The 14,562-nt window shown below is 49.0% G+C and overlaps 1 protein-coding gene across 1 annotated transcript in view; it reads left to right on the top strand.

Moving 5' to 3' along the window:
- Positions 1-10,853: 10,853 nt before the first annotated feature.
- CUX2 (cut like homeobox 2) overlaps positions 10,854-14,562 on the top strand; it is a 645,762-nt gene continuing 642,053 nt past the window's right edge. The window contains exon 1 of the mRNA XM_075323846.1: positions 10,854-11,544. Within this exon, the coding sequence (XP_075179961.1) occupies positions 11,482-11,544 (63 nt within the window). The 5' untranslated portion in view covers positions 10,854-11,481. The remainder of the gene's footprint in view (positions 11,545-14,562) is intronic.

Genomic DNA, 14,562 nt, shown 5'->3' with positions numbered 1-14,562 from the left:
TGAGAGAACTCTTTATCCATAATCTTTATGAATTCTTTGTCTTCTCTCATCGGAGCCAATTTGTTGTCTTCGTTTGTAGACTCGAACGCTCTTGACCCGAAGTCGTCATCCCAGAGATGATATGCGTCCGCGCAGTTGGGAGGCTGCTGTCGCCACCTGGTGTCACTCAGCCTCTCTTACACCCCGTAGTGATGCGGACATGGTTGAAAGTGAGTGCCGCGACCGTTTGGGAGGATGTGCGTCTTGTAGGAGGAGATCGCGTCGGGACTCTTCATTTTGCCTACGCAGACGTTTCCTATGATCACCCAGCCTAAGTCATAGCGCTGAGCGAATGGCGCATCGTGTGGCCCGTTGATGTGTTGGCGTACTTTGTGTAGCCGGAGGATGTCCCTTCCAATCAGAATCAGGATTTTTGCACTATGATCAAGAGGTGGGATCTTGCTGGCGATAGTTCTCAGGTGAGGGTGGTGAAGAGCTGCCTCTGGTGTTGGAATCTCTTCCCGGTTAGCCGGTATCTGGTTGCACTCGACGAGTGTCGGTACAGGTATCTCTACGGTATTTTTAAGAGATGTTACCACGAGACCACTGGCTCTTCTTCCACAAGCTTCTGAGATGCCGCTGCAAGTACCTAGTGTATAAGGGTAGGCATTTCCTTTTAAGCCGAACAAGTCGAAGAGTTCAGACCTGGCAAGTGACCTGTTACTCTGGTCGTCCAGGATGCTGTACACTTTCATGGCCCTTTCTGGGTGACCTTTGGGATATACCCTTACAAGGCATATTTTCGCACAAGACTTGTCCCAGACATCTTCTCCGCAGACTGCGGTGCACGAGGAGGATACTGTGAGGTGGTTTGCAGCTTGGCCTGTACTCTCCCCGCCATGACTTGTGGTAGGAGAAGGTGTAGGTGCAGGATCAGGCTGAGATGGGTGCAGCGCTTGTACGTGATCTGTGCTGTCACACTCCATGCACTTAATTGTAACCTTACAGTTCTTGGCAAGGTGTTCTGTAGAGGCACAACACCTGAAACATACCCCAAACCTTTTCAAGAGTTCCTTTCGTTCTTGAAGGGGTATTTTCCTGAAGCCAATGCACTTCTTCAGGGGGTGTGGCAGTTTGTGAATAGGACATTGGCAGTTCGGATTTTCTGCCTTCTCACCTTCATTGCCCTTGTCTGGTGCTGACGTTGGTGTAGGTGGTAGAACGTCGGTCTTCTTGATTGATACTGGGTCCCTACGTCTTCTGTCATTTTGATGAGGGCTCTCATATCTGGGAGCTGGTGAAGTGGAGTCGGTGGGTTCTCCACAGGTGAAGCTGGGGTCTGCCTTACGTTCCGCGATGCCTTTGATGAACTCGCAGAAGTAGGAGAATGGAGGGAAGGACACTTGGTGCTCTTTTTTATAGTTTGTTCCTACCGTGGTCCACCTTTCCTTCACGTTGTAAGGTAACTTGGCGACTATGGGTTTCACCCCACGAGCGGTGTCCAGGTAGCTGAGGCCAGGTAGGTGTGTGTCTGTTTTGGCCAGCTGGAGCTCGGACAGCAGGTCGCTGAGTTCCTGGTACTTTGAAGCATCCTTGCCAGATATTTTGGGAAGGTCGTATAGTTGTTTCAGCAATGCATCTTCAATTGCTTCAGGACTGCCGAAACCTTTCTCTAGTCTGTCCCATGCAGTTGCGAGACCAGTTGTTGGGTCGCTGATGTAGACGGATCTGAGTCTCTTGATTCTCTCAGTAGACCGTGGCCCTAGCCACCTGATTAGCAAGTCTAGCTCTTCAGCAGCTGTAATGCCGAGGTCACGCGTTGCGGTTTTGAAGGCACACTTCCACCCTCTGTAGTTTTTGGGCTGGTCGTCGAACTTTGTGAGACCGGTGTTGGTGAGTTCTCGGCGGATCATGTACCTCGCAAAGTCGGACATGTCTGATCTTTCCGACGTTGGGGGCACATTTGCTGGCTGCGTGGTGCTGGTTGCGTGATTCGTAGCTTCTTGGTTCGGGAACATGGGAAAGTATGGAGTGGCGTAGGCGTTTAGACCAGTGATCGGTTTGGTGTGTACAATCTCTGTTGTATACGGGGCCGGAACTACATAGTTGTTGGGAGTGTAGCGCCTTGCCGGCATGTTAGGTTGCATGTAGACATGGGCATACGGAGGTTGCTGATGCGCAGGGTGTGGCTGTGCATTGGAATATGAAGCAGGTTCAGGCTTGAAAGTCTGAGGTGCATTGGACTGACCTGGAAGGCTGGAAGCTGTAGGTGGATCAGTGTCTTGAGGCTCTGGAGAAGTGTTAGCGCTGACGGGAATGTTGATGGTAGTTGGCAGTTCGTCGGCTTGGCTCAGCACGTAATCTCTTGTACGCTTAAGTGAGTCTTCTGTGTCGAGATCACACAAACTGGCGCTGCCTTCTTGGCTTCCACCCAGAGCTTGCTCAAAGAGTTTTAGCCTTGCCATGGCCGCCACATGTTCACATTCCTTCTGAAGGGCTTCAATTTCTGCTTCCTTGCGTGCAGATTCTACTTTCATCTCTGCTTCCTTGCGTGCAGATTCTGCTTTCATCTCTGCTTCCTTGCGTGCAGATTCTGCTTTCATCTCCGCTTCCTTGCGTGTAGATTCTGCTTTCATCTCTGCTTCTCTCTGGGTGAAGATGGCGTGTACTTTTGTTGTTTCTGCTTCAGCGCGCGCCTTTATGAGCTGCTCGCTGAGGGTTGAGTACCTTGATGAGCCTGATTTGAGTGAGTGCCTTGAGCTCTTAATGGACCTGGATCTGTAAGATGCCGCTCCTGACATTTGCGCAATTTTTGCTTCAGTCTCGCTCACAATGTCGCGCACGGTGCGGTCTCGTTCAGCATTAAGCTGTTGAAAGTCCTGTAGTTCTTTTTGAGACTCAGACGTATTTGATCTCAGCAGGGTAGAGGAATATTTTTTACAAATCTCTTTGTAAGACTGGTATGCTGAGTACAGTTGTTCAAGGGCTCCCTCTGGTGGTAGCTCATGAGCACCAGGCGCAGATAAAACAGTCACTTGTTTTTGCACTCTTTGCCACAATAATGCTGTTTGGGTGTGCAGTTCACTTCTGGCTGTTTCTAGGTTCTCTTTAACCTTCCATGTTGGTTTGGTCAACCGCTTAGATCTTTCACTGTAATGTAAGTGTGAGTCCCTGTCTTCCTCTTGTTGCTTTAAAGCAGGTAGGGAAATTGTTCTTTTTGACTCCATCAGGAAGGGTGAATGCTGCTCTGCACTGGTTGTCAGGGAAACCAATACAATGTTGCAATCTCTGCAGCCAGCAGTCTGTGTTTGCAGGATGTATTTGCAGAGTCTCTGGCTGCAATTTAAGGTCCAGTCACACTAAGCAACTTACCAGCGATCCCAACAACGATAGGGATCGCTGGTAAGTTGCTAGGAGGTTGCTGGTGAGATGTCACACTGCGACGCTCCAGCGATCCCACCAGCAACCTGACCTGGCAGGGATCGCTGGAGCGTCGCTACACGAGTTGCTGGTGAGCTCACCAGCAACCAGTGACCAGCCCCCAGCGCCACGTGGAAGATGCTGCGCTTGGTAACTAAGGTAAATATCGGGTAACCAACCCGATATTTACCTTGGTTACCAGCGCACGGAGCTACACGTGCAGAGAGCAGAGAGCAGCGCACACTGAGCGCTGGCTCCCTGCTCTCCTAGTTACAGCACACATCGGGTTAATTACCCGATGTGTGCTGCAGCTACATGTGCACAGAGCAGGGAGCAGTGCACAATGCTTAGCGCTGGCTCCTTGCTCTCCTAGCTACAGCACACATTGGGTTAATTAACCCGATGTGTCCTGCAGCTACATGTGCACAGAGCAGGAGCTGGCACTGACAGTGAGAGCGGTGGAGGCTGGTAACAAAGGTAAATATCGGGTAACCAAGGACAGGGTTTCTTGGTTACCCGATGTTTACTGTGGTTACCAGCCTCCGCAGAAGCCGGCTCCTGCTGCCTGCACATTTAGTTGTTGCTGTCTCGCTGTCACACACAGCGATCTGTGCTTCACAGCGGGACAGCAACAACTAAAAATTGGCCCAGCACATTCAGCAACAACCAAAGACCTCACAGCAGGGGCCAGGTTGTTGATGGATGTCACACACAGCAACATCGCTAGCAAGGTCACAAAAGTTGTTCGTTAGCAGCGATGTTGCTAGCGATGTTGCTTAGTGTGATGGGGCCTTTACAATTAGCTTATGGGGGATTCTTGGTTTATAGCTGCACACAGTTCTGATAACAGGTTAATACTTTACAGGGCACTTTGTCTGAAGCTGCTATAAAGTTTTATGCTGTGGCTTGTTATCAGCCCCCTGGGGTAATCCTTTCTCTGGATTGTATGCAGTATAGCACTCCTGGAAACAGGTTCTTTACTGATATATGTATACTAATCCCGGTCACAGCTAATCCTTTTCACTATTCTGTCTCTTCCTGGTAGCAATGAATCCAACTGCTCTAATTATCAGCCCCTTAGATAACTGTATGATTTTACTCACTCTACTGGCTTCCACAGATAGTGTTAACTCAGCCCAAACGATGACTTGTAGGAAGACAAGGAGAAACGCTGTAGTTTTCTTCTAGAATCTTGTATTAAGTACAAAGTAAAGGCAGGTGAAAAGGAATAATCTGTACAGGGTTGCAGACATGTCTCTTCAGTAATGGTTCCTCTAGACTAAACTGAAGGAGAAGGGAGGAGCTTTCTATACAGAAGCCAACTAAGGGAGGTACATAGGGACAAACTTCATACAGTATAATCTACCTAGTAACAATAAGGAATTTCTTGATAGGAGGAAAAATATGCAAGAATTATATACAACAGGTTGTTCCCATTCATGGGACACAACAGTGACAGAGTCCCAGTGACTGCTGAGATCATTATACAGGTCTCTACTGCGACTTGTATTGTTCTTGCATCACTGGTAAGATCTGACTGTGTGACATCTCACCTGTGACCTCCCAGCGACTTGCCTGCGATCCCTATCAGGTCGCATCATTTTCGGGATTGCTGGTAAGTCGTTGTGTGTGACTGGGCCTTTATACTGAAGGTAATCAGGTCCATGTGTAAGAAAACCCTTTCAAATCTTGTTCTTATTGTGTTCATCTCGTCTTATAGCTAATTATGTCATAGTATTCAGCTAAGGGTACCGTCACACTTTAGCGACGCAGCAGCGATCCCACCAGCGATCTGACCTGGTCAGGATCGCTGCTGCGTCGCTACATGGTCGCTGGTGAGCTGTCAAACAGGCAGATCTCACCAGCGACCAGCCCCCAGCCAGCAGCGACGTGCAAGCAACGCTGCGCTTGCACGGAGCCGGCGCCTGGAAGTTGCGGACACTGGTAACTAAGGTAAACATCGGGTATGGTTACCCGATGTTTACCTTAGTTACCAGCGCACACCGCTTAGCTTAGCGTGTGCAGGGAGCAGGAGCCGGCACTGGCAGTGTGAGAGCTGCGGAGGCTGGTAACGAAGGTAAATATCAGGTAACCACCTTGGTTACCTGATGTTTACCTTGGTTACAGCTTACCGCAGGCTGTCAGACGCCGGCTCCTGCTCCCTGCACATTCAGGATTGTTGCTCTCTCGCTGTCACACACAGCGATGTGTGCTTATCAGCGGAAGTGCAACAATAAAAAAACGAACCAGGGCTGTGTGTAACGAGCAGCGATCTCACAGCAGGGGCCAGATCGCTGCTCAGTGTCACACACAGCGAGATCGCTAATGAGGTCACTGCTGCGTCACAAAAAAACGGGACTCAGCAGCGATCTCAGTAGCGATCTCGCTGTGTGTGAAGTACCCCTAACACTGATGGGTGGGGAAGTTTCACATTTCCGTTCACACCCTTACTGCCCTTATTGGTTCATAGTTCAGAGGGCACTTTTCCTTTGTGACCCTATATAAACTGGTCACATGTACTAATAAAGGAGAATTCTTGGAGTTCACCATACTAAGCTGTGTGTTCTGTATTGGCTTCCCTATTGCTCGTAAAACAAATCTTATTAATTTGAAGTTCAAGAGGCATACAAGGAGTATATTTCGCTAACACAGGGAACTAGTCTGATTGCCTTTTGTGGAATCGGGCAGGAATTTTGTCCCCCAATGTGGCACTTACTGTCTGTTAAATCATAGTTTATTTTTGCCTTCCTCTGGATCAACAAATTAGGTTAGGTCAAGGGTTGAACTCGATGGACTTAAGTTCAACCTTCAACCTTAAACACTATGAAACTATGTCACTGACTGAGATGGCAGTGTACGGGAACATCCCACATGAACTGATGTTTTGGAGATTCTCGGGCCGAGATATCTAGTCACTTCAATTCGGCTCCTGTGAAAGTTGCTTGAATCCTTACTTTTGCCCATTTCTCTTGCTTTGGGCATATCAGCTCCACAGCCTACATGCCTTGACAGGTACCATTGTGAGCAGGTGAATCATTTTATTAATTTCATCTCCCAGTGATTTTAATGTTAAAGCTGAGTGGTTTACTTCCCCATGTCTAAGAATATTGTACTTTACTATAAATTATTTTCCTAGTTATTTAATTGTTTATTGACATTTGGTCTGCTAAAAAATATAACTGAGAAGTGTCCTTTTTATCTGAGTCACGGTTCAAACTCACCCATGCAACTCTATGAGTTCATGAAAACTTCACACAGAATTTTAGTTGCAACCCAGAGCTGTCCGCTTTTCAGTGACTTTTTGCTGGAAGAAGCTTAAGAAACCGCCATCACTTTTTGTTTTACATATGAGAAAAACTGATAAAGCACTGATGGTAAAAACTGATAAACTGACCACTGACCAGTACGTCCAAGGTTTTAAAGGGGTAAGGCTATGTTCATATGTCTTGTAGTCAACCATTAGAATGGATCCGTTGAGAAACTGATTTCTGTCTGATCATGGGAGTCTACCGACAACGGATTGTTATTAGTCATTCATTCTACTTGGATTTGTACTGCATCCGTTACAAATAGACGATAAATAGCAATCCATTAATGGATCTGTTGTCCATAGACTCTACATGTTACAAATGGATCCAGCTGACATCTGTTATTTAACAATGGGCAAAAAAAGTTGTGTTTGCACAACTTTTTTGCAAACGGATCTCTAACGGATGACTACAGGACATGTGACCCCAGTCTTAAAGCCTATGTACATTTTAGCACAGAATTTGTTTATTGTTCATTTACTTCCAGTAGTAGTATTGCAGCTTTGTATGTTTTATGGTGTGGTGTTTAAAAGAAAACATATTTTGAAAAGCTGGTCGGGGATTTATGCATCTTGGATGATTACTCATCCAGGTTATGCTGGTGACTTCTACCTGTCCTGCTCATTGACTGATTCCACTACACGTCATCGTGAGACAGACCCAACTAGCTAGCCATGGTAGCCACCCAATCCTAAACAAGTGCATTCTGAAGTCCTGGTGGGGGTGGGACAGAAACTTGCTTGTATTAAAGTTTTAAAGACAGATGTAAACTGAAACTGTGTAAGTGACTTACAGCCTTTCTGGTCTAAAGATGTAATTCTTGTGTGATGAACCTGTAAAAATTCAGAGACTGTCTTTATTGGACTAGCTAATGGTGGCACTTGTTACCCAGCAAACCTTACCAAGACTATTCTTTGAGCGGCAAACACAGAATCTCAAATACATGAGATAAAGATACAGAATCTGATAGCAAATCACTGGGCTTATTTGCTGTTAAAGGGAATCTGTCAGCGGACTTAACCCTCCTAAGCCGTCTATACAGTGTGCCCACCCATATCCTGTCCATCGCCATTAACTTGAGAACGGCGGCAGCTGTAGGCATAGAAGTGGTGTCTAAGTATAGTAAAGTAGCCATACTCTACGCAATGAAACCACCTATAGCGCCACCTGGTGGAAAACAAGTTAGCATTTTTATCTCGAAAACGGAATGAGATAGAGAAAAAAGTGAATAACAAATTTGTAGGGCATCATCAATTCAATACGAATCGACACCTTGCATACAGAAATGCTATGATTAGAACGTGTAAAACTCACAAGGCTGTGGACGTAAAGCAATACCGCATGGAGACCTTCCTACAAGTCATTAGGTATGGTGGCTGCGAGGAGTGGTCTCCACGCTCACCTGACCTGACCCCATTGGACTTCTTTCTGAGGTCACGTCAAACAGCAGGTGTATGCGACCCCTCCACCAACATTGCAGGACCTATGACGACGTATCACAGATGCTTGTGCAAACGTGTCACCTACACCTACACCTACACAACGTGCAGCAAGATGCAGTATGCTGTCCAGAGTCCAGATGTGCATTGCAGCTGATGGTGGCCACTTTGAGCAACAAAGTTAAATGAGCACCATATGCGTGACCAGCATTCAATGTTTTGGGGGTCATGGGTTTCATATCATAGCATTTCTATATGCAAGGTGTCGATTCGTATTGAATTGATGATGCCCTACAATGTTTTTATTCACTTTTTTCTCTATCTCGTTCTGTTTTCGAGATAAAAATGGTAACTCCGTTGTTTTCCACCAGGTGGCGCAATAGGTGGTTTCATTGCGTTGCGCATGGCTACTTTACTATACCTAGAAACCACTTCTATGCCTATAGCTGCCACCGTTCTCAAGTTAATGGCGGTGGACAGGATATGGGTGGACACACTGTATAGGCATGTAGGTCATAAAAGATGGAATATACATTGACATCTGTGATCCGATGTCTTAATCCAGAGAAATACAGGTTTTTCCTAATATGTAAATGAGGTGTTAAAATCTATGGGCCGGACACAGGTCTCCCTGAAAATCTGCCTCCAAAGCTTATTTTAAATGAAAGAGGGTGTTACCAGTATAAGGCATGTAGATCAGGAGAACAGACTGTCAGTCATTACATGTCTTACACTGGAGTCCATTTGCCATGGAGATCATAAAGGACATAAAGCAGAGCAGGTCAAACCACATCAGGGTGCTATAGGAGGCTAGATCCCCAAAGGCGCTGCTCCAGGAGGGGGTGTTGGAGAGGTATGGACACCATGATTGCTGGAACGTGGAAGCGAAACCTCACAACTCAGTCATTGACTTTTTGCTGCAGCTGATAAAATGATGGGAAGCATTCTACCAACAAGAGGAACGGGAACGTCATCTGGCGGAAATATGATGAACTTGTAAAGAGAGGGAACAGGCGGCTCTTTCTGGTAACACATAATCAGGTCCAAGGTCACCCACTAACCTAGGGGCAACTAAAGCTATTTGGGGCCCATTATTCTGTATGGAGGGCTATGTGGGGCCTCTTATTCAATATGGAGGACAACGTGGGGCATATTATTATATATGAAGGGCTATGTGGGGCCCATTATACTGTATGGCAGCCTATGTGGGAGCCATTATACTGTATGGAGGACTATGTGGGGGCCATTATACTGTATGGTGGACTATGTGGGGCTTATTATTCAATATGGAGGACAACGTGTGGCATATTACATATAGAGGGCTATGTGGGGCCCATTATACTGTCACGCTTCCCGGTCCCCTGGCCCCGCTCTCCGGTCCCCGTGGCCCGCTCCCCGGCGGCGTCCCCTGCTCACCACTCCGGTCCCGGCCTCCTCTTCCCCGCCTGCACCCTCCATGCGTCCAGCTCCCCGCTCCCGGCGCTCCTCTGCGACGTGGGACTCCCAGCCGGGCACTCCTGCTTCCTCTGCACCGCTCCCTGGACTGGCTTCTGGTACTCGGGCCTCGCGCATGCGCATTAGGGCGCGCGCGCGGTCATTGACCCTTTCTTAAAGGGCCAGCACCTAGTAACAGGAAATTGCTTAGACAGGTACAGGGCATATTAAGATTCACTTTCCTGGTGGGCGGGGCCTGTTCTATGTGTTTGATAGACTAGGAGTTCAGGTCCCCGTATTGCTTGCTCTGTATTAACCCTGTCCTGTCTCGTAGAGCCTGTTCTGCCACGCCAGCCGCTTCGAACCACGTCCACTACAATACCCTGACGGTGACTTCGGCGGATGTTCCACCACCTCTGCAGCTCCGCCAGTCTCCAGTCCCTGGCTCCGTTTGGTGACCCGTCCCATCGCTCAGCAGGTTCTGGATCCCGCCTGACCCTACTACCCGGCCTCGGACCCTGAGCCTCGTCACCTGGACTACCGTCCAGAACTCCGTTTGTTCCACGACATCCACCTCTCCAGCTCTCCTACGGACTGTCTGACTACCAACAGTGCTTCGGCTGCCGTGCATCCAGACCCTCTGGCGGGGTGACCGGCCTGGCTGCCTCCTCAAGGGAAACCGGTGTACGGTCCAGAGTTTCCACCACCCGGACGTAACATATACTATATGGCAGACTATGTGGGGGCCATTATACTGTATGGTGGACTATGTGGGGCTTATTATTGAATATGGAGGACAACGTGTGGCATATTACATATGGAGGGCTATGTGGGGCCCATTATACTGTATGGCAGACTATGTGGGGCCTGTGACAAAGTTGGCCCACGAGTTTGTCCAAATTTGTAACTTTGGCCCTTTGTATAATTGAATTTGCCTTCCCTGCTCTGGGGCAGTACTAGAGGCTGACAGTGGACAATAAACTGCTCTCTTGAGGAGGCTGCAGCTACCTCCAGGTCTGTACTGAGACAAGCAGACCTCAGAACAGTACAGGAGCCCGTGTGCGGAGGAGGAGAGGCCACTCCAGGCTGCAGCCATTCCAGCAGCAGTCCTAATCTCCTCAGTGGGCTGCCTGCTCTTGGTCTCACCACTCCTGCAGATGTGGCCGACATAAGAGAGGGAGGGGGATGAATTCAGGACTGGAGCTGTCAGTGCGATGCTGAGGAGGAGGAGGAGGAGGCTCTGGTCACGTGGGTCAAGGTGCTGGGGGCCGGAGGAGTCCAGCCTGTGAAGCAGAGCACTGCCTGGGTGAAGGGGATGGGTGGAGGAGCTGAGGGTCCTGATAACCCTCCAAATTCTCCACCGCCGGCCGCTGAGGCACATTAACCCCTTCCTCCTCTGACTAAAGCCATTTTCTGCAGTCAGAGGCCCGGTGGCTAAGCTCCTGAGGGCGAACAAAACTTGTGATGTATCGGCTGAAGTTGAGGCATCACACATGACAGCAGTGTGCCCACCCCCGGCAGTGTGCCTGCCCCGCTCACTGTACAGTATATAGGGTCTATACCAGCAGACGGCTCTGGAGGGAGGCACCATTCATTATCCCAGCATCACACAGCCCACACATGATAATTGAATCGCAGCCCCCCCTCCCTCCCTCTCCGGGGTTATCGATCCGCTTGTGACGTCACTATCGATAAGTTTTGCGGAAAAAAATCAAGTTCAAGCGGCTCAGTCCCGGGGTGACCCGGAGACTTCACAGGAGGCTGCACTCTGGGGATTACACAGCATGTCTCCTGCTCACTGGGATTAAGAGGGAGAGGAGACCGGTCCAGCCCGAAGACGGCGGCAGCCTAGCGAGGTGGCGGAGAATCCCACAGACAATATTGCTTCAATATCCCTCAAGATGGCCACCAACGTGGGATCAATGATTCAATATTGGAAGAGGTTTGATCTGCGGCGGCTGCAGGTGGGTGAATGAGGCGCTGGCGGGTGGTGACGGTGCCCAGAACAGGGGCCATGGCTGAAGGGGCAGCGGGGACGGGGAGGGAGGAAAGTGCCGGATCGGTGGGGTATCAGGAATTGATCCTCTGCCTTTGTTCAGTTCAGTCATTGATCAGCAGTGTGCAGCCATGGAGCCGTGTGTCTGGCTGAGGGGGCGAGCTGCCAGGGCAGAGGGGGCCAGGGGGGAGAGCTGCAGGGCAGGGGGGCGAGCTGCCAGGGCAGGGGGGAGAGCTGCCAGGGCAGGGGGGAGAGCTGCCAGGGCAGGGGGGAGAGCTGCCAGGGTCGAGGGGAGAGCTGCCAGGGCAGGGGGAGCAAGCTGCCAGGGCAGAGGGGGTGGGGAAGGGGGTGAGCTGCCAGGGCAGGAGGGCGAGCTGCCAGGGCAGGAGGGCAAGCTGCCAGGGCAGGAGGGCAAGCTGCCAGGGCAGGGGGGCGAGCTGCCAGGGCAGAGGGGTGAGCTGCCAGGGAAGGGGGGCGAGCTGCCAGGGCAGGAGGGCAAGCTGCCTGGGCAGGGGGGCGAGCTGCCAGGGAAGAGGGTCGAGCGGCCAGGGCAAAGGGACGAGCTGCCAGGGCAGAGGAGAAGGTGCAGAGGGGCGAGCTGCCAGAGCAAAAAGGGCGAGCTGCCAGGACAGAGAGGGCGAGCTGCCAGGACAGAGAGGGCGAGCTGCCAGGACAGAGAGGGCGAGCTGCCAGGACAGAGGGGATAGTGGGGACAAGCTGCCAGGGCAGAGGGGGGCAGAGGGGTGAGCTGCCAGGGAAGGGGGGCGAGCTGCCAGGGAAGAGGGTCGAGCTGCCAGGGCAAAGGGACGAGCTGCCAGGGCAGAGGAGAAGGTGCAGAGGGGAGAGCTGCCAGGACAGTGGGGGCAAGCTGCCAGGGCAGAGGGAGTGAGGTGCCAGGACAGAAGGGTCAGTGGGGGCAAGCTGTGAGGTCAGAAGGGTGAGCTGCCAGGACAGTGGGGGCGAGCTGCCAGGTTCAGAGGGGGCGAGCTATCAGGGCAAAGGAGTGAGCTGCCAGGACAGAGGGGTCAGTGGGGGCAAGCTGCTAGGGCAGAGGACAGTGGTGCCAGGACAGTGGTGTTTAGCTGCCAGGCCAGAATGGGCAAGCTGCCAGTGCAGAGGGGCGAGCTGCCAGGACAGAGGGGGCGAGCTGCCAGGGCTGAGGGGTGCAGAGGGGCGAGCTGCCAGAGCTGAGGGGGGCAGAGGGGTAAGCTGCCAGGACAGAGGAGGCTGCTGGGAGAGCACAAGTTTACAGCCCCCAGATGTCCTAGCCGGGGGGCACTTCCATCTATCCACAGTGTGTGCCAGGGCACCAGTATTACATAGCCGGGCATGCCCTTCCTAGTAGCTAGTACCAGGAGTGGGGTCTCAGGACCCTTAATGCAATTTATTACTGCATTGTATGTGTTTCTAGAGGTCAGTGAAGGAGGCTCTGCTGAATGACTTACCATGAGTGATCCTGTCATTAGAGGGGTCATTTGGGGTCATCTGTGGAAAGACCACTGTGAGTGACCAGAGCTGCCCATAACCCTAATCCTACAGTCATCCACTGTGGTCATTGTGTCTGGCATCACATATACCTTGGTAACATCCTAAAAGTTGGTAGAAAATATATTGGAAAACCTTAAATATTTACTGTGTAATCCTAATGTGTATTTGGGAATCACGACAGGTGATTGGTGTCACCACAAGGCGCAGCATAGCGCGTATCGTGACATCTCTGCTTGGCAGATTTGGACCGGGGTCTTTAGTATCTGCTGCTGTGTGGCTGCATAGGAGCAGGTTCTGATCAAAGTTACCAGTACCAGGACAGTGCATGTCTATGCACAGCACAGCTCACATCTCCTTTCAACTCTGTGTGGCCAGATCCTGAGATTAGGACATGGACTTGTGCGCCTCATCTCGCCACTATGTCCTTTTCCTCCTGCTGTTTTTGGTGCTGAAAGCCTTCTCTATGGCCATTGATGTTAAGCCAATATATGTAGAATGGGGATAACGCTCTTCACAGATGCGTTCCCCACTTTATAGAATGTCCTTTAACTTCTTATATGGTGGTTGGATCACTCTATTGTTGCAGATGTTGTCTCAGGCTATACTGCTCTACTGTATTATTCTACGTCTATACTTATCCTTATATATTAACTCCTTTTCTTCCATCATTGTATAAAATATTTATTAGCTTTTGTTTTTCTTAATTACTGCTACTACTGTTGGCAAATGTAACACAATAGAACATTCCTATGTGTGTCTTTAGATCTATATATCCATTTATCTATCTCCTATCATATCTATCTACCTATCATCTATGTATAAATTATCTCTCTATCATCTATGTATCTATTCTCTGTCTATCTATCCATCTATCATCTATGTATCATCTATCTATCTATCTATCTATCTATCTATCAATCATCTATGTATCATCTATCTATCTATCTATCTATCATCTATGTATCATCTATCTATCATCTATCTATCTATCTATCTATCTATCTATCTATCATCTATCTATCTATCATCTATGTATCATCTATCTATCTATCTATCTTTCTATCATCTATGTATCATCTATCTATCTATCATCTATCTATCATCTATGTATCTATCATCTATGTATTATCTATCTATCATCTATGTATCTATTTTCTGTCTGTCTATCTATCATCTATGTATGTATGTATCTATCTATCTATCTATCTATCTATTTATCATCTATGTATCTATGTATCTATCTATTTATCATCTATGTATCTATGTATGTATGTATCTATCTATCTATGTATCTATGTATCTATCTATCTATCTATCCCCATCTATGTATCCTCTATCTGTCTATCTATGTATCTACTCTATCTATCATTTATGTTTCTATCTATATATCTATGTATCTATGTATCTATCTATCTATGTATCTTCTATCTATCTATCTATCTATATATCTACCTACTCTATCATTTGTTTTTATGTATCTATGTATCTATCCATCCGT

Source organism: Anomaloglossus baeobatrachus, chromosome 1 (assembly GCF_048569485.1).
Source record: "Anomaloglossus baeobatrachus isolate aAnoBae1 chromosome 1, aAnoBae1.hap1, whole genome shotgun sequence".
NCBI classification, from domain to species: Eukaryota; Metazoa; Chordata; class Amphibia; order Anura; family Aromobatidae; genus Anomaloglossus; species Anomaloglossus baeobatrachus.
Note: the sequence above shows the minus strand (reverse complement) of the source record. Positions and strands in the feature narration are given on the sequence as shown.